Genomic DNA, 17,811 nt, shown 5'->3' with positions numbered 1-17,811 from the left:
GGCAGGTGCAGACAGGATGGACCTAAGGAGAGAGAAATCTGAGATAGCAAGATAGTAAAAACTCAGGACTGAAGCAAAGGCATTAAGGATAGCCACCTGGAATTTTCGGTGACTTAAATGTTGATTCAGTGGGCAAAAGTGTCTGTCCTTCATCATTGGGTTGGTTCCCCAAAGAACCCATGCCTGTATGCAGGGAACTCATCATTTTGCTATTATAAAATTGATTAGGTCATTCAGAGCAGAGATTGATACTGAGGGGGTTGCTGCTAATCAAGCTGGAGGACAGGCAGGCCCTCTGCCAACTGGGCAAGGAGCTGGTCCAGAGGCACAGAACACTGCAGCAAAGCACTCTGTCCCTGCCCTGGGAGTCTGGGCAAAGAAAGCCACTGAGAGGTTGGACAGTGTCCTTCAGCTGCAGTTGGAGATTCCAGGGCAAACTCCTGGAATGACATTTCTCAGGGCCTCTGTCAGAGCCTGACCAGTCAAGTAGAATCTGGCCTTGGAGATCCATGGCTGGGCTATCCTCCCTGCGTGCAGGAGCTTGTACAGGTGGGGGGGATGGATGGATGGAGGAACAGGCTTGGGTGGCAATAGTGGAGTGCCCAGGGGAGGCAAAGTCAGGAGTGGGGGAGGATTGAAGTACATTTTGTCAATAGTAACAATAGTTTGCAATGTAACTTTGTGCTTGTATCAGCCTCTTGCATTGGATAAGATGTCCTACCCCTCAGGCAAAGGTTCCCCTGCCCCCTTCTAGGAAGATCATTGCAGAACTGCCTGCATGCCACCCAGTGCCAAGAAGTCTGGTTCTGACTATGGTGGTGGTGGAGTCTGTCCCCATCTGTCCCCCACCCCCCAACACAGAAGAGAGTACACTTGGCTCCATCTACAAACTGAAACGCATTTCTAGGATGATCCAAGACTCCAATGTGCCCAGGTTTAGGAAAATCAAGTCCTAAGTCAGATGCCTTTTAGCTTTCAGACAGCCCCCACCCCATCTCCCATCTCCACTTGAGGCATGATGTCAGAGGGCCCAGTGAGGTGGACATTTGTTCAGGGACCACTTTGAACACCCTGACTCTTAGGGGACTGACACTGTTGCCATCACTTTCGGTTGACCTTGAGTGTTTTCTGTGATGGAGGCCAGCCACACAGCCAGGTATTTGGGGTGGGAGGCCATGTCTGCATTTTGCCACAGTTCACCCACCTAGGGTATCTAAGCAGTCAACATGATTATTTTCATTTTCTGTCATCTGTGTTGTCTCAACATCATCAGGGTCCCCTTCTGTTGTGGAAAAGGAATGGACAGAGAAGGGACTCGCTGCCCAAAGAGGGCATTTGTGCCAAGGCATTCCTCCCCACAGAACTTTGTGACCCAGCCTGTGACCCACGGATGCACTGGCAGAGAAGCTGTGGCAATAGAACGGAGTACCCTCGTTGTTTCCTGTTCGCAGCAGGGCTAAGGGGGTGATGATCTCTCTCTCCCTTGTTCAAGAGCATGCACACTCCACTCCTGCAGACAGACGCCCAGTGGTGGTGGGGTTTGGGGTGCCTCTTAACGAGTTCCCCCTATACCTCCTCTACCCACCCTGCCACAGCCAGGTTCCAATCCGGACTCCCCAGCTACGGGCTTTTGGGTTCAGGGAGGTGAGGTGGCGAGAGGAGATCTAAGCAGCAGGGTAGGCCTGGACGCTACCTCCTCCGGTGGCACCTCGGTCCCCTACTCTCGCCTGACTCCTCCCCTGTCTCTATTCCGCAGCATCCCTGCCCTGTCAGCACGCTGCTTCAGTGACCGCACCTGCCTCCGACTGGGGGGAGACACAGGAGGTAGAAAGGGAAAGAGAGTGTTTGGGGAGCACAGCGCAGCAGGGTGGCTGGCGCGGTGGCCCCCGCAGCGCTGGAGCCGCCCGCCCCGCAGCTGCGGCACCGACGCGCTGTCCGCGGTGCTGACGCCGGCCGCCCAGCTCAGGGGAGAGGGGGAGGAGACGCCCTCATTCCCCGGTCGCCCCGACTCCTTCCCAAGCAGGATCATTTTCCCAAAGGAACCCTTTGAGACCTGGCACTGCGGATGGATCCGGGCAGAAGAAGCGAGTGGAAGGGAACTTAAACTTCAGACTGGAGCCAGAGAAACCTGGTGTCTTGTGGCCCGCAGCCCCGTAGACCGCAAGGCACCATCAAATCAAGCAAAGTTTGGCGGCAGCTTGGAGATAAGGGAAGGATTCTGGAGCCGAAGCGCAGTGAGAGGCCGGACCGGGTTCCCGGCGGGGTGGCAGCAAGCACCACAGACCCGACACCTGCTTCGCCTGGGAGGCAGGAGGCGTCGCAGCAGCCCAACTCCCTACCCCTTCCCTCCCTTCCTCACTCCCCCACCCCCAACCCAACAACCCGCCCCGGGCGCTGGTGACTCCGCCTCTCGGTGCCGGGAGGCTCTCCGGCTGGAGCTGGAAAGGGAGCGCTTCCCCGACTCAGCTCGGTTCTGAGCTCCGAAGCCGACGCCGCTAGCTCCAGCCCGGGGGCGGGAGCTGGACTGCCCGCACAGCCTGCGCTCGGGAGCTGCCGACCCGGGAACGACTCATGGGACACCCCCAGGGGCGCTGTTCTTGCCCTGCTGCCGAGTCCCAATCCTAGGCGCCCGGGCTCGCAGGCTGCCCCGCGCGCAGCCCGCGGCCTGACTGGAGAGGAGCATGAGGCCCGGGGCCCCGCGGATGCTGGCCACAGGGCGGCAGGGGCCTAGCTGCAGACCCCCGAGCCCGGGGGCAGCGGGTGCGGAGTCGCGGGAGCCCGCGAGGCGTCGGGGCGCGGAGAGGAGCGCTCCAGCCAGGGCGCTAAGAGGGCTGCGGGACCCCTGTGTGGCCTGAGCGCCGAGGAGGAGGCGGAGGAGGAGGCGCCCAGCTGTCCGGGCTCTGGGAAGGCGGCGAGGGGCTCCGCGGCGGCCCCCCGACTACTGGCCACCATCCTCACGTTTCTGCTCCCGCGGGGGGGATGTCGCGGCCCGGGCCAAGAGCGCCGCCCCGGCCCCGGGGCTGAGCTCCGGACCATGTCCTCCCGCAGCCCCCGGCCCCCGCCCCGCCGCTGCCGCCGCCGCCTGCCGCGCCCCTCCTGCTGCTGCTGCTGCTGCCGCCGCTCACACCTCAACGAGGACACAGGGCGCTTCGTGCTGCTGGCGGCGCTCATCGGCCTTTACCTAGTGGCGGGCGCCACAGTCTTCTCGGCTCTGGAGAGCCCTGGCGAGGCAGAGGCGCGGGCGCGCTGGGGCGCCACGCTCCGCAACTTCAGCGCCGCGCACGGAGTGGCCGAGTCGGAGCTGCGCGCCTTTCTCCGGCACTACGAGGCCGCGCTGGCCGCCGGTGTCCGAGCCGACGCGCTCCGCCCGCGCTGGGACTTCCCCGGCGCCTTCTACTTCGTGGGCACCGTGGTATCCACCATAGGTGAGCGGCATGTCCCGCGCGCGCTTCCTCTCCGCGTCTGTCACCTGCAGCCCTTTCCGGTGCTCCGGGGCTCGGCCCGCGTCCTTCAGCTACCCCTTCTCTTCCAATGCCCCACTGCCTACTTTCTTCTGGCCCTCTCCTCTTCGCCCGTCCTCCTTTTCCGGTCCATTCTCTCTCTTAACTGGCTTTTGATGCGGGAGGTGACCTAAGAGGCCCATCCCTGGGCGCTCACCCAGGGGTGAGTCTCCTGGCAGTGCGCCGAGTGGGGAGAACCCTCATCCAGGCGCTGGACAGACGCGGGACCCGCCCGCGTCCTAGCACTTGCCAGCTCTATGGCTGAACCGCTGTGCGACTCAGTTTTTTCCTCTGTTAGAGGACTTTTGAGCATGTGTTAAGGGCCTTCTGCTTCCTATTCCTCGCGCCCTCTGGGCCTCAGTTTCCTCATAAAAACGATTTGAAAAGCCTCTTCTCACTCCACTCACAGCGTTTTTTATCTCCTATTTCTCCTTTTTTCCCCACGTGCTCTCCCCTCAGCATCCTCTGGCCCTTTTACCCGGGGGAGTATGACCGCTCCCAGAACCTTTTTCTTAGATCCCTTTCCCACCAGCTTCTCCTAGAGTTTACACTGCCCCATCCTCAAAGAAAAGCCCGTGAGACTTGGAGGCCTGGACTTAAGCTGCTCTTTTTCTGGGTCCCCCGTGGTTTTCTCCCCCTCCTTATCTCTTGGCCTCTCTTCTTGCCATTTTTTCCCTACCAATAGTTGCACCAAGGGGCAGGGTGGGGTGGGGATAGTGTCTCTATACTTTCTATCATTCCTTCTCCCTTTTTGCTATAAACAGTTTATGGTTGCACAACCTTACCAAAAAATGCTTTGTAAATACTCCTTGAACCTCCTCCCCACTTCTCCCACTCCCCCCCGCCTCTGAGCCTCTTCTGTGAAGATCCTTCAGCCACCGCTGCTCTGCCCTCCACCCCTACCCTCTCTTCTCCTCTCACCCACTTTGACCATTCTCCCCACTTCCTGGACCCTGGCTGTCATGTGAAATAGACATCCTGCCCGGTTACTGTACAGAGTGCAGAATACAAGATTTTCATTTGGCAAAATTTTGTGTGTGTCCCATCCACTCCTGCTTGGAGTTCCAGGGTGGGATAAGGTACTTGGATGTTCGGACCCCTAGTCATTCCAAGGCTGGTGGTAGTTTGGGAGGAGGGGGCTGCATCAACTGGTCTGAGAAGTGAAGGATTTCTTAGATACACCTTCCATGAGTGGGCGCTGTTCTGGTTTGGCATGTCAGCTTAGAGACAGGGGCGTGAGTTAACTGACCAGTGTAAAGCATCGTAGATGGCTGTCGGCGGCCTAGAGAAAGACTGTATCTGTGTCAGGGTGTGCACAGCTGGAGATGTCTCTCTGAGTGTGTATGGATATAAGTAGGGCTTTACCAAAGGGCTTCCTTTCCTTCAATGATTTTTCGTGTGCCTTGCTTGATCCAATTATTTTAAATTTAAAAAGGCAAATGTGGCCCAAGTCCAAAGCACAAATTGGATAAAAATACCCTTTAAAAGCTATATCATGTTGTTATGGTGATTGAAGATATAAAATGACCCCCTCAAAAAATCCCCTTTGAAGAGCTGTATCAAGTTACTATAGCAACTACAGGTTTTTTTTTAAAGTGGTTTGAAAGTACTAAGGATGCTTACTCCTGAAGGATGACATCATGTGCTCATAGCTCATTATTGATTTGTGCTTTTCCTTTTGTAAACACACCCTTTTGCTCTCTTCCACCTAGACACACACACCTGTGCACATATTGGGAGGCCACAGCATTTCTCTCCCAGTGACAAAGAAAAAAAATGTTAGCAGTATCCTCTTCCTCTGTGGGCTGTGAGTTTATACAGACAGGGCCCCATTCCAGTGACCTGTTGTCTCTGTGCCTCTTTGATGAGCTCCCATCCATTTCTTCATTCACTGCCCAACCACAGCGTCTAAAGCTTCTCTCAGCTCTTTGCACACAAAAAATCAAGTCAGTGTCTTGGCAAATTGTTCTAAGCCCCAGCCTGTAATCTGCGGGCAGGAATGGCTGTTCTTTAGTCAAGTGGAAAGAACTATGTTCTCTCTTTTGATTTGTGTTTTTTGGATGTAGACAAGCAGTGTAGGAGGGCTACACTGAAATGTGTGGCTGTGTTACAAATGACCCAACACATTGTTTTTTTAAATCTGCTAGAGGAAGACATTCATCTCTGAGAGGAGCTGCACTTAGGGACCAGAACTAAACTATGGACAGCTCCGCATTGAACTAGCCCTTTGCAGGGCTGCCGAGATAGCAGCACAAGTAGCAGGGTCTCTGTCGGTTACCCACCTGCTGCCGTAGTCTGGGGCAGTGGTTCAAATTGGTCAGATAAGTTCTGTTGAATCCCAAAGCAGCATGATTGTCATTTCAGCCTTCTCTTGCAAAATGTACTTGGATGAAATTTAAGTAAAGACCTACTTATGCCAGTTTCTCTTCTGCTTACATAGTTCCTTCCCCTCAAATGCCCTGAGGCTTCAGAGACAATTATTACTATTACTGGTGCTTTTATGGATTCAGCAGGTCAGGGAGCCAAAGCTCAGTCCTAAATGGGCATCAGGATTCTTTATCTGCTAGCTCATCCAGTGAAAAAGAAAATTAGCATGCACTCAGTTTTATCTGATCAGTGAATATCAATGCAGTGAATGGGCTATACAGCAGTGTGAACTTTTTGTGTATGTGTGTATTGTGTAGACCAGTGGTCCCCAACCTTTTTTGGGCCACAGACCGGTTTAATGTCAGAAAATATTTTCACGGACCGGCCTTTAGGGTGGGACGGATAAATGTATCACATGACCGAGACAAGTGTCAAGAGTGAGTCTTAGACGGATGTAACAGAGGGAATCTGGTCATTTTTAAAAAATAAAACATCGTTCAGACTTAAATATAAATAAAACAAAAATAATGTAAATTATTTATTCTTTCTTTGCGGACTGGTACCAAATGGCCCACGGACCGGTACCGGTCCGTGGCCCGGGGTTTGGGGACCACTGGTGTAGACCCAGCTAAATGATTCATCTAGACTTTAGTATAGAAAACCCTTCCTTCATTCATTCCATAAATATGACGTATTGTGCATGTCAGGGCCGGTACTATGTTTTGAATAGTTAAATACAAGGCAAAGTTTAAAGCATATTCCAAAATGGGCCTTTGGGTCACAGTGTTTTGGGGTAGCAGCTCTCAGCTATCCTTTCTAAAGATGATTGGAACAAGGAGGGGACCTTTGGTCCAATCCCATATAGTATAGAATATTAAGGGACTTGTCTCAGGTCACAGTTGAGCTTGTGTTTAGCTGGATCCAGAATTTAAGTTACACAGTGTTTGTTCTACTGGTTTCATGCATATAATTGGTGGGCACATTCTTGTTTGAGACTGAAGTATTAATTAATGAGTGTGTGTGTGAGAGAGAGAGAGAGACATCAGGGTAGGGCTGAGCAGGAGGACTGCTCTGTTGATCAGGCCAACAACTGACCAAATCCAGAGAAAATGTGAAGGAACAGACTTATCTTAGAGGTCAGACTGATTTGAAGCATCTGGCAGGTTTCAGACAGCTGGGAAGGCAAGATCCAACCAAGAAGGTCTGAGACTAGAATGCTAGCAAGTGGGAGACATTCTGATAAACTCTGGTCTAAAAACAGAAGCCACTTGCTTTCAGCCTCTCTCTCTCTCTCTCTCTCTCTCTCTCTCTCTCTCTCTCTCTGTGTGTGTGTGTGTGTGTGTGTGTGTGTGTGTGTAGGGGAGGGAAAGAAGGGGCAGGAATGGGCCTTCAGCTAGAGGGAGACATAGAAGGAAAGTTCAGCAGTGTGGTTGTACGTACCAAGGGTTCCATGGAACATCATGAGGAGGTGGAATGTTTGTCCTGACATTGGCTTGAACAGAGTCCCATATCCAGAGCTAGGCAGTTTGCAACTGTGTAGATGTATGTGTGTCCACTCGGCACAGACCCAGTGAAAAAATTCACCAGTGATTGTTCAGCAGTAGCTGAGCCTGTATAGAAAGTCAACCTGAATAGCTCAAGCAAAATAAAATTCTACTTTGTGGTCTAAATTATTCATATGGATTGCTTACACTGAACTGGAACCTGGTTAATCGGTATTTCTCCCACTTAAACTATGCCACATATTCCCAAGGGATTGAATCAAGTTTGTTTTAATGTGAATATATCCATTTATTCATCTCTACATTTAACAAAATCCAAGGCAAGCATAACTCATCAGAGATGCATGTGTGGCCTTTGGCATGTTATCTGCGTCCCCTGTGACTTTATGAACTGAAGACAAAGATGGTGGCGTGGTGTTCTTTTAATACTAAGCAATATTCTTGAAGGCAGTGCTCTAGCTCAAAGATATTTAAACAATCCAAAGAGTATTAATCCATCATTTGACATCCTAAAGGGTATTTTATTGGTTTACTTTGAAAAGATTAAAAGGAAACTCTCCACTGGGGTTTTAATTATGCAACTGCTGTCAGATTTACACATAGGGAAGAACATATTTAAAAGTCTTTCTCAAATGGCAGCTTGATATAAACAGAAATCTTTTTGCTTCCTTTTATTAGGTTTTCTGGCAGCATAATTCAGCTATAAAGCTAAAACCAAGGCTCTATAGATGAGGTGGTGAAGGTATGAAACTTGTCACTTTTGGCACTGCATAATTTAGCTTGCTACTGTCAGAATTAGGTACACTTAATTATTCAACTGTGAGATTAGTAACAAGTTCTAACTCTTTTTCCCTCTTTTTAACATGGATTTTTTTAAAAAGGGTATTTTGGTTGTTTTTTGTTTTTTGGGTTTTTTTGCTTCAAAGGAAACATTATAAGACCGAAATGTCACTACCACATTTACATTGGACTTTCCTCTAACATGCGTGAAACTCATCCGGAAGTGGTTCTGACCAGGAGTGAAATGCATTGCCCAGAAGGAGAGTAGCACCTTTCCTTGCTTTTCTCCTTCATCAACTATTTTTTATTGAAAGATGATTCTGTGACAACTTTGAAGGACCTTTAGGGAAAAAAAAATTGTAGCTTTAGATTTGAAGCTCTAGGTGGAGAGCAGGAAATTAATTCTCATTCACTGCTCCATCCTCAGCTCCCAGCCCTGGACCCAGCACAGAGTGAATACTCAATAATTATTTGTTCAATGAATAGGACAACAAGTCACTCATAATCCAACAGCCCTAACCCAACTCTTCATTTTTGCAGGTACCCCTTGCAGCTTTTTGTCATATCTTTTGTTAGGAAAAGGAAGGGAACTAACTGATCTATGCCAACTTGTTAAAATTTTATCATCAACATTTCCATGTTTCCACATAGTCTTCACATACTAATTTTAGTGGGTACATAATACATATTCCATTTGGTTGATGTTCTATAATTTACTACTCTTATTGCTGAGAAGCTGGGTGGTTCCCTTTGGGGGGCTATTTTTAGTAATGCCACAGTGATTATCTTTATGCAAATGGCCTTTCCTTTCTGTAATATATTCTTGGGTTAAATACCCAGCAGTAGAATTGCTGAGTCAATGAATACTGCTGTCTTCATAACTCTCTGGCGGGCCCCATTGGAGTGAGGGACTGTCTGGTCTCCACCATGCTGAGCCTACACCTCTCCAGAGCCCAGCAGAGACTGGACAGTTACCCAGCTAAGTGTTTTGTGGGGACAGGCCACAGATCCACTTGCTTCTCTTCAGGACTGCAGTCAGCCCATCCTCAACAAGCTGTGGCTTCAACACTTTAGGCCTCCCTTGCTCTCATGAGAGCCACTTCATTTGGGTGAGTGGAGAAGGGCAAGAAGGAGCAACAGACTAGAGCAGCTTCCAGGCCTTTAAAGACTGAGAGAGAAGGGTCCCAGGAGCCCCTTTTCTCCCGCCTCCTGCGCTGCTGGGGCAGTCTGCTCCACTCCTGGGCCAGGTCAGCTGAGAAAGAGCATTTCCTCCTTTGTCCTGGTAGTGCCCAGCGGCCCCAGCTTGGATCAGCCAGAGTTGTGTCACATGAAGCAGAGGTCTACCCCTAGAGTATTCCAGCTGAATAGCACCACAGACATCCTCCAGAAGTGTCCCCAAGTGCTTCCAGTGGTCAGCAAACTCATTAGTCAACAGAGCTAAATATCAACAGTACAACAATTGAAATTTCTTTTGAGAGCCAAATTTTTTAAACTTAAACTATACAGGTAGGTACATTCCTTATCGAGGTAGCGCCCGCACGGGATATTTGTGGAAGAGCCACACTCAAGGGGCCAAAGAGCCGCATGTGGCTCGCGAGCCGCAGTTTGCCAACCATTTTGTCAACAAAAGCCAACATGTGGCCCATTCAGAAAACAGACAGGAGCTGAGCTGCTCTAACTGGGTGTGGGGGCCAGAGCCCTGCCCACTGAGCTTCCCCTGAGATGCCGTATACTCCCCAAAGGCTTCTCTCAGGAGCACGAGAGATCTTCCAAGACCCACCGGAAGAGGCTAATTTAGCCCTTTTTCCTCATTTTACACAAGGTTCAGAGAGGTGGGGAGGTTGCCCAAGGCCACACAGCAAGTCAGAGGGGCATTTGCTTCAACCCAGAGCTTCTCCAGAACCTCCCTGCTTAGATTCTGAGTCCTGACCTCAAGGCTTGAGCTCTCTCCCTGACCTGGAAGTTTCCTGAATACTGCGAAACCTCAGTCTCTCTCCCCCTCCCTCCTCTCTTTCTCTATCCCCTACCCCCCACCCGATGGGACAAGTGCAGAACCAGATCTAGCCAGGGTTCTTTTGAGCAGGTCCCAGGCGCCCCAGCAGGGGTGTGCATTTGCTGTACTTCCAGGAGAAAGGGAAGGAGCTTGTAGCGAGGAGGTAGGGCATCTGAGGGCCAGCAAGTCAGGGGTCCTCCAGGGAAAGCTCCTGCTTGATCTGAAAGCAGCGGCAGAGCCTAAGGTCTGTTTGAAGGTGGAGGTCGGTGCCCCACTACCCCACTAACTGCAGTGGGACTCTCCCTGTCATTGTGTGGCTGCCTTAGATTTAGAGGAGGCAGGAGACAGAGCAAAAGACCATCGTGTCCCTGTGGTCACCCGCCCCCCCTGCCCTGGGTCTCCCTTAGTCTTCTGGCCCTCCCTTTGCCTCTGCCAAGCTCCATTGACTTTCTCAGGATCCAGAGCTGGGGCAGGGACTGCCAATCCGCTAACGAGAGCATGTGGGGACTGAGGTCCGCACGCTGCAGTCTTAGCCTCTCACCTCACCCAGGGCAGCGGCAGGCTTTTCCTGCGGGGGGAGGTAGAGAAGGCAGGGGGCCTTGAGGCTATGAGGTCATAGGCTTTCCACGGAATGGAGAAAAGGCTTTGCATAGTGCAGGGGAGGCACTGGGGGAAAGTGGAGAGGGAACCAAAGCCCCTTGGCCCACACTCCAAGCCAGCTCTTGGCTGATACCTCTGCTGTCAGGCTCTGGCCCCAGAATTCTAAACCCCGTCACTCCCTAGCCAGCCACTAGGTCTAGCCTCCTTTGCCAGCTGCCTGTGGCTTTGGTGGAAGATGCTCTGGACCCTGTCTGTGAGTGTCACTTCCTTCCTGGGCTTGGGTTCCAGTCCCATCTCTGCCACTTGCAAGCCCTCTTCTCCTGGTGAGTGGATGCACCTCTCCTCGCCTGGGTTTTCTCTGTATTGAGGATAACAGTGGTTCCTGACCCATGGGATAACTTTAAGGACTGAATGAGCTAAACCACACACAGTGCCTGGCAAGCCCTGGGTAAACATTAGCTGCGCAGCGCTGGGCGAGCCCCGCTGGCGAACCCTGTGCCACCTCACTGCACAGGAGGAAAAGCGTGGCTTTGTCATCCCCTGCAGCTCCCTGGCCACACCACTCTGTGCACAGCCCTCTGGGTCTCAGTCCCTGCAGTGTGGCATCTGCTGCACTCTCATTGGCCGCTGTCCCTGGGGCATGTTGCTGTCCTACGCTGTTACATAACTGGCCTGAGAGGGTGCTTTTAAAAATGCATTTTCTTTGGTTCCTCAACTAGAATGTCTTAATAATTCCTCACATGTGTGCGTGCCCTTTCATCTTTTCAAAGAACATGTGGCAAATAATTGGGTGAGTGATTGAATGGTGGGTTAAGCCAGTGTCCCCCAGTGCTTCTCTGTTCCCCACTCTCAGGACAGAGCCCTGGGAAGCCATCCATCCTGGTTTTCAGGTGGATTGGGGCCTCTTGGCTATGCTTGGACTTAGGGGAGGTTGGGGAACTGAGACCAGCAGACAAGCCAGCGCTGGCCGAGACTAGGCCCCTCCACATACCTCGGAGGGAGGTCTGGTGTTGGACCACAGTGGAGGTTGCTGGAGGACAGCACTGCAGCAAACAGCCCCATTGTGGTGGGAGCCCAGGTGCTGCTCCAGGCCCCCAGACCCAGACCTTACCCCACACCCTGCACCCAGGGGCTAACACAGCTCCCCTGACAGGAGAGAAAGCACTCCAGGTCAGAGGTCTCCTGGGGACAGGACAGGGGAGACTGCATGACCTACCACAACTCTCCTTTCCAGACTCTGCCATGCCAGTGGCAGGGCCTTTGTCTTAGGAAGCAGCAGGGATGACCAAACTATCAGTGGTCTCACCAGTTGCCACCAACCCCCTTCCCCGCACAAGAGTGTCCTGCTTGCCAGTTTACTTTGTTTTCACCCATGTTTATTCAGGGATCTCCCCAAAACCCTGGGACAGCAATAAGGATGCTATTATCCCATTTCAGAGATGAAGAGATAGACACAGATAGGTTAAGTGACTTACCTGGGATCACACAGCAAGTCAGTCAGTGCCAGGATAGAGGATTCAGGTTGCCTAGCATCTTCTCTGCTGCCCCTGAGCATTACCACAGAGGGGGCAGAATCATAGCCCATTCAGGTCTGCTGGGTGGAAGGGAGGGGGGAGAATAAGGGAGTGTGAAGCTAGGGCTCAAGCACAGTTTAGGGACTGGGTTTGGCTGTGCTGTGTCCCTTGCAGCCCCAACGGCTAGACAGCCAAAGGCCGCCTTCTTTCCATCCTTCACTACCGCGCACCCAGTGCGGGAGGGTAGAAGACTGTACCGTGCTCGCTGGAGCCCTGGAGCCTGTGTGGAAGGGGGCTCTGGAGGCCTGATGCACCAAGCTCCTGCCCAGAGAGGGACCCCATGACTGCAGGGCTCCTAGCTTTGCCTTTGGGATAGAGCAGTGGACATGGAGAGGTGGGAACAGGAAACCAAATAACCAGAAGGTCTGCACTTGAGCATACCAGCCGGGAAGTCTGGGGACACAGCCAGCTCAGCCTTGGGCCCCCAAAAGACAGGTGGTTTGTGAGAGACTCTCCCCAAGGTCATGTCCTGGAGGCAGACCTGCCCAGATGTTAGGAGAATGCATGAAACCTAGCACCTGCCCACGCACCGCCCTCTCTGGTCACTCTTAACTGCTGGCCATGCCCCCTTCCCTCTCTACTCCACTTCACCCCAACCCCTCCCAGCCACCTCCACAGCCCCCAGCCCTAAAATCCAGGCATTTTAAGCCTCTAGGCCATTGCTCAGGCTATTCTCTCCACCTGGAATGCCCTTCCCTTTCCATTTTCTACTGAGTGAACTTGACCTTCAAGGCTCTGCTCCAATGGGGCCACTAGAGCATGACCTTCATGAAAGCCCCTCTTACTACCCCAGACTTATGGCAATTGTGTCTACTGCAGTTTCCCTGGCGATCACGCAAGCCTATGCCCAGTGGGCTAAGGTATGTCAGAAGCTGGCACAGGACCCAGCACGTTGTAGGGCCCAAAATTCCTTTCAATCCTTCCTCTGCCAGGTTGGTGTGTTTGTCACTGTCACAATTCATAGCAGTAATAGCCACAATAGCGGCAGCCATGCACTGAATGACTATAGTGAAGTGGGACCTGTATCTGGAGATGGAGATAATTAAAGCAAGGAGGTAGTTTCTGGAAATCATAGGACGTAGTGCTTGGCACAAAGTGGGTGATTATTCAACATATGTTGAATCGATGAAATAAATAAATAAGTCTGACTGCTGGAAATAATAGGAAAAAAAAAAAAGAATGGAAAAGGCTGGGCCCAGCCTGGGCTCCAAGAGCCTCCCAGCACCCTGCTCTCCCCCCTGGCCCCTGGAGCCGAGGGGCTGGCTGTGCTCGGGCCCCTCTGCTGGACGTTGGTTTGACGATCTCTCAGTGGCTGGCAGGTGCACAGCAGGCGGCTGGCTTGTTCTGGCTGGGGCTCCCCTGGCTGACAATGCTGTCTCCGTGGCTCTCTGAGTCAGCTTGGTCCTGTCCCACCCTCCCTGGAGCCCAGCAGAATCCTTGGAGTAAAACCAAGCCAGAAGATTCTGAGCCTCAGCCCCTATCGCCCCAGGAGTGGTAGGAAAAGCCCTGAAAAAAGAGGCCAGGCTTCTGGTCCCAACTCTCTTATCAATTCAGATTCCGCACCTGACCTTGGCCTTGGCCACGGCCCTAGCCCAAAGGAGCCTGCTGAGTTCTACCTCTGAGCCCAGCAGTTCCATCTTGTCCCTCACCTGTCCATGGCACATCCCTTAGAAACCAGGTGTTGGCTCACAATTGGACAAAAGTTTTATCAGTAACAAAATGCAACTCCACAAACCAGGAAAAACCATCTCCATCCACACAACCCAGCACCATCACAATGCCTCCAAAAATACTTGGAGAGACTTTTATTGGAATTGGGTATCCCAGCTTTCTGGAAAGTTACAGTGAAGATAAACACAAACCTCAAATCCCACTCCGCATGACTTCTCCCTAATCCTTTCCAAATGGCCACGATCTCATCCCGGGCTGCCAAGTGTTCTGAATTCTGAGCTGCTCGCAACCCGGACCTGCCAGAAAGCTGGAGGGACAGCCCAGGCCCCGAGGGAAAGGAAACACAATACTCTGCCCGTGTTGAGTTTGCTGGCATTTTCTATGGGGGCAGGGTACACTTTGGAGACCAAGCAGTTTTTTATTATTGGATTCTATTTTTAAGTTGGAGGGTGAGGAAGGAAGGCTGAGATGGTGCCTGAGCCAGTTCCCAGGGAGGTCTGGGAGCCCGGTGCAGCCGGCAGGAAGGAGGGCCCTACCCCTGTGAGCCCTGAGGTGGAGCTGCAGAGCCTGACCCTCCTGACGCCCATGGACCTGACTCTTATGTTTTCTGCTGTATCTCCCAGTGCCTGGCACAGGGCTTGGCACATGCAGGGGGCTCCAGGAATGTTTGTGGAATGAATGTTTGTTTCCCAGATTCTCAACTCTCCCTAGGCACCAGTTTAAGGAAAAGTAAAATATGAAAATTCTCATTTACAAATCAGACAATGATGATTCACTTTGTAAAAAAAGCCTTCAGTTTGCGAAAGAATTCACTCCAGGGCTTCTGTAAGTAGCCAGATGCCCGAGTGCATTTAAAGTGAGATGCAATGTGCAACCGGTGTGTCAGAAACCCAGCAGCTGCAGCAAGTCCCCTTGACTGCTGTTGCCACCTTCACATAAACCCTGAAACCCTAAGGCAGCACAGTTCCTAATGTCAAGGGATTGTGGTCAAATTACTAAGCAATTAGTAAGCGTGACCCAGTGGATAGTTTAGAATTATGTAGGACAAAAGCTCAAGTACGTGGGGTGCCCCTACTGACTGGAGTTGATCAGGCAGCTGGAGCGGTCCAGCAGACTGGATTGGATGCCGAATGTAAAGTGCTTTGATAGGCATTGGTCAGCAGGTGAGTATTGTTCGTATCTCTATTTTAAGAATGAATACATCTGCATCATCGAGAGTGATATCACATGATTACAGTGTGATACAGCGGTTAGGAAGATGGGCTGAGGGCCTGCTCAGCTCTGTCATTGGTGAGCAGGGTTGCCTGCTCATTCACCCAAGTAGCCAGGCTCCCTGCCTTCCCCTCCACCTCGCTCCAGTCTCCCATGCGTGACCCATTCAGACCTGGAGCTCACATTCCTTGACCATCTCATCTACAGCAATGTTCTTCTCCATGCCGTTCTAGCAGGTACTTCATTCTACCTACTTTTTTGCTATGACCAGTAGCTACACTAACTGCAAAGGTTTTTACTCCAGACATCTCTCCTGACTGCCCACCTCTCATCCCTTCAGCTCTCCAATGTAACAAGACCTCAAGACCTGCAGCTTCCTGCTCTTGCATTTCCATCACCTTCTCTGGGTCCTTACTTCTTTTCTAATCCAGTTTAGATTTACTGTATTTCCTCTGTGCTATAATCTTATCCCTACTCTGCCACCATCAAAATGCCAGCCTTCTACCTGTTCCTCACCTGCACTCTAACTGCTGAACGTGGCTGGAGAAAACCATGCGAAGATGCTGACCAGTCCAGATTTAAATCAGTGACCCTGGGTCCCAGCTAGACGTCCAACTGGCAGGGCCTCCTATTACCTTCCTACTGTACCCACCTTGTCCCATCTCCGGTCTCCTGTTCCCCTCACTCTGCTCACACTCCATTGAGAAAATAGAAGAAATGAGGCGGGGACTCTTACCTTCACACCCCCAAATCCACTCATCATGTGGACTGGTTTCTCTCTTATGACAGCAGATACATTGTCCTCTTTCAAATACCTGCTTCACTGGGTCCCATCCCCTCTAACTTTCTCAAGGACTCTGTTCTTGTTATTACCCACCCACTCCCAAGCAGTTGTTAGTTTGTTCAACGTCAATATGCAAGCATGCTGCATTTTCTCTCTTCTTACTAGAACCCTCTCTTGACTTCTGCATCACCCTCCAGCTACCTCCCCATAACTCTCCTCTTTACAGGAAAACTTCTCATAAGAGTAGTCAACATCTCTTTCCCTTCCCTTCCCTCCTGGCTCCACATCAGTCAAGAGGCTAGCCCATCTTTCCACTGAGTCTGTTCCTGTGAGGTCCCTGATGGCATCCTTCCTGCAAATTCTGTGGTGACTTCCCTGTTCTTACCCTCTCAGCATCCCAGTAACATTTGATACAACCAACCATTCCTCCTTGAAATCCACTTTTCTCTTGGCTTCTGGGACACCATCCTCTCCTTAATCCTCCCTGGCTGCTGTCCTCAGCCTCCATTGCTGGATTCCCTCATTGTTGATCTCCATGCTCAATCCTCAGACTCTTTCTTTGGATAAGAGAGAAAATACTTTTTTTCTTTACTCTCTTAGGTTCCATTTCATAGGTCCTGCAAATTAAATTGGCAAAAACCAGAGTAACAGGTAAAAGGGCTTATTATGTGTATGTATGGGGACTTTTATAGAAAGGAATTGAATAACCGAAGAGCAGTCAGGTCGAGAGCAACAAATTGTGGAGAAGTTATAAGACAAAGGAAAGGGGTTTGGGCTTTTAGGAGTGGTAAATTGTGGAAGGTAAATATATAGGGGAATCTAATGGAAGATAAGGGTTATTTTAGTAAGATTTGTTTTGCAAACTTAATCTCATGCATCCTAAGGATGATAAAGAGTTGTTCTCCTCTTTCTGGTACAGTGGAAGGGAGGGGGCATTTTCACACAGGGAAGTTTATACCCTACATTTAGGCAGACAGGAAGAGTAGAGAGCTTTTCCTGTATCTACCATTTCTCCACTGCCTTCAGCTCAAATTAACGCTTATAACAAAGCTATATATTTTAGGTTTGTATATCTGGGCCCTGCACACCCAGGGCTTTAAATCCCCTCTATCTGCTGATCACTTCCAGGTGAATAACCTCGATCCTCCACACTAAGCTTCAAGACTGTAGGTCCACCTGCCTACTTGACAGTTTTGTGTAGATGTCTAATACATGTCAAAATTTAATTTTTCCTTTGATTTGAAAGAAACAGGGCGAGAAGAAAAGGGAGAGAGAAAGAGAGAGAAGCATCAATTTGCTGTTCCACTTAGTTGTTCCATGACTGCTTCTTGTTCATGCCTGAGCATTGTACCCACAACCTCCTTGTGCCACGACAACACTTCATCCACTGAGACACCCAGCCGGGGCTTACATGTCAAAACTTTAAAAGATCAGAATAGAACTCTTGACAGTTTTCCTCGTCTCAATAAATGGCACCACAAGGAACTGTCTCGATTCCTCTTCCTCCCTAATCTCCCATATCCAATCCACCATCAGATTCTCTTAGTTCAATCTGCAAAATGCATTCCAATTCCGTCCGCTCATCTGTCTCCATGCCCATCACTACTGGTCTACCTTAGCCCCCACCATTGTCTGTTGCTGGGGCAACTATGTCAGTTTCTTAACCCCCAGCTTCTTTTCTGCATCTTGACAACCTCTTCTCCACACAACAGCCAAAAAGATCTTTTAAGGTATAAATCAGATCAAGTCCGTACTTTACTTGAAACCCTTCAGTGACTTCCCATTGCAAGAAATCTGACTCCTCGCCTTGGCCTGCAAGGGCCTGCAT

At 50.9% G+C, this 17,811-nt stretch overlaps 1 protein-coding gene across 1 annotated transcript in view; it reads left to right on the top strand.

Annotated features, from left to right (window-relative positions):
- Positions 1 to 2,369: 2,369 nt before the first annotated feature.
- Positions 2,370 to 17,811, top strand: part of KCNK12 (potassium two pore domain channel subfamily K member 12) — a 58,468-nt gene continuing 43,026 nt past the window's right edge. Inside the window, exon 1 of the mRNA XM_066264749.1 lies at positions 2,370 to 3,425. Coding sequence (XP_066120846.1) covers positions 3,035 to 3,425 — 391 coding nt within the window. The 5' untranslated portion in view covers positions 2,370 to 3,034. The remainder of the gene's footprint in view (positions 3,426 to 17,811) is intronic.

This window comes from Saccopteryx bilineata, chromosome 3 (assembly GCF_036850765.1).
Source record: "Saccopteryx bilineata isolate mSacBil1 chromosome 3, mSacBil1_pri_phased_curated, whole genome shotgun sequence".
Lineage (NCBI taxonomy): Eukaryota > Metazoa > Chordata > Mammalia > Chiroptera > Emballonuridae > Saccopteryx > Saccopteryx bilineata.
This window is presented reverse-complemented; position numbering and strand designations above follow the sequence as displayed.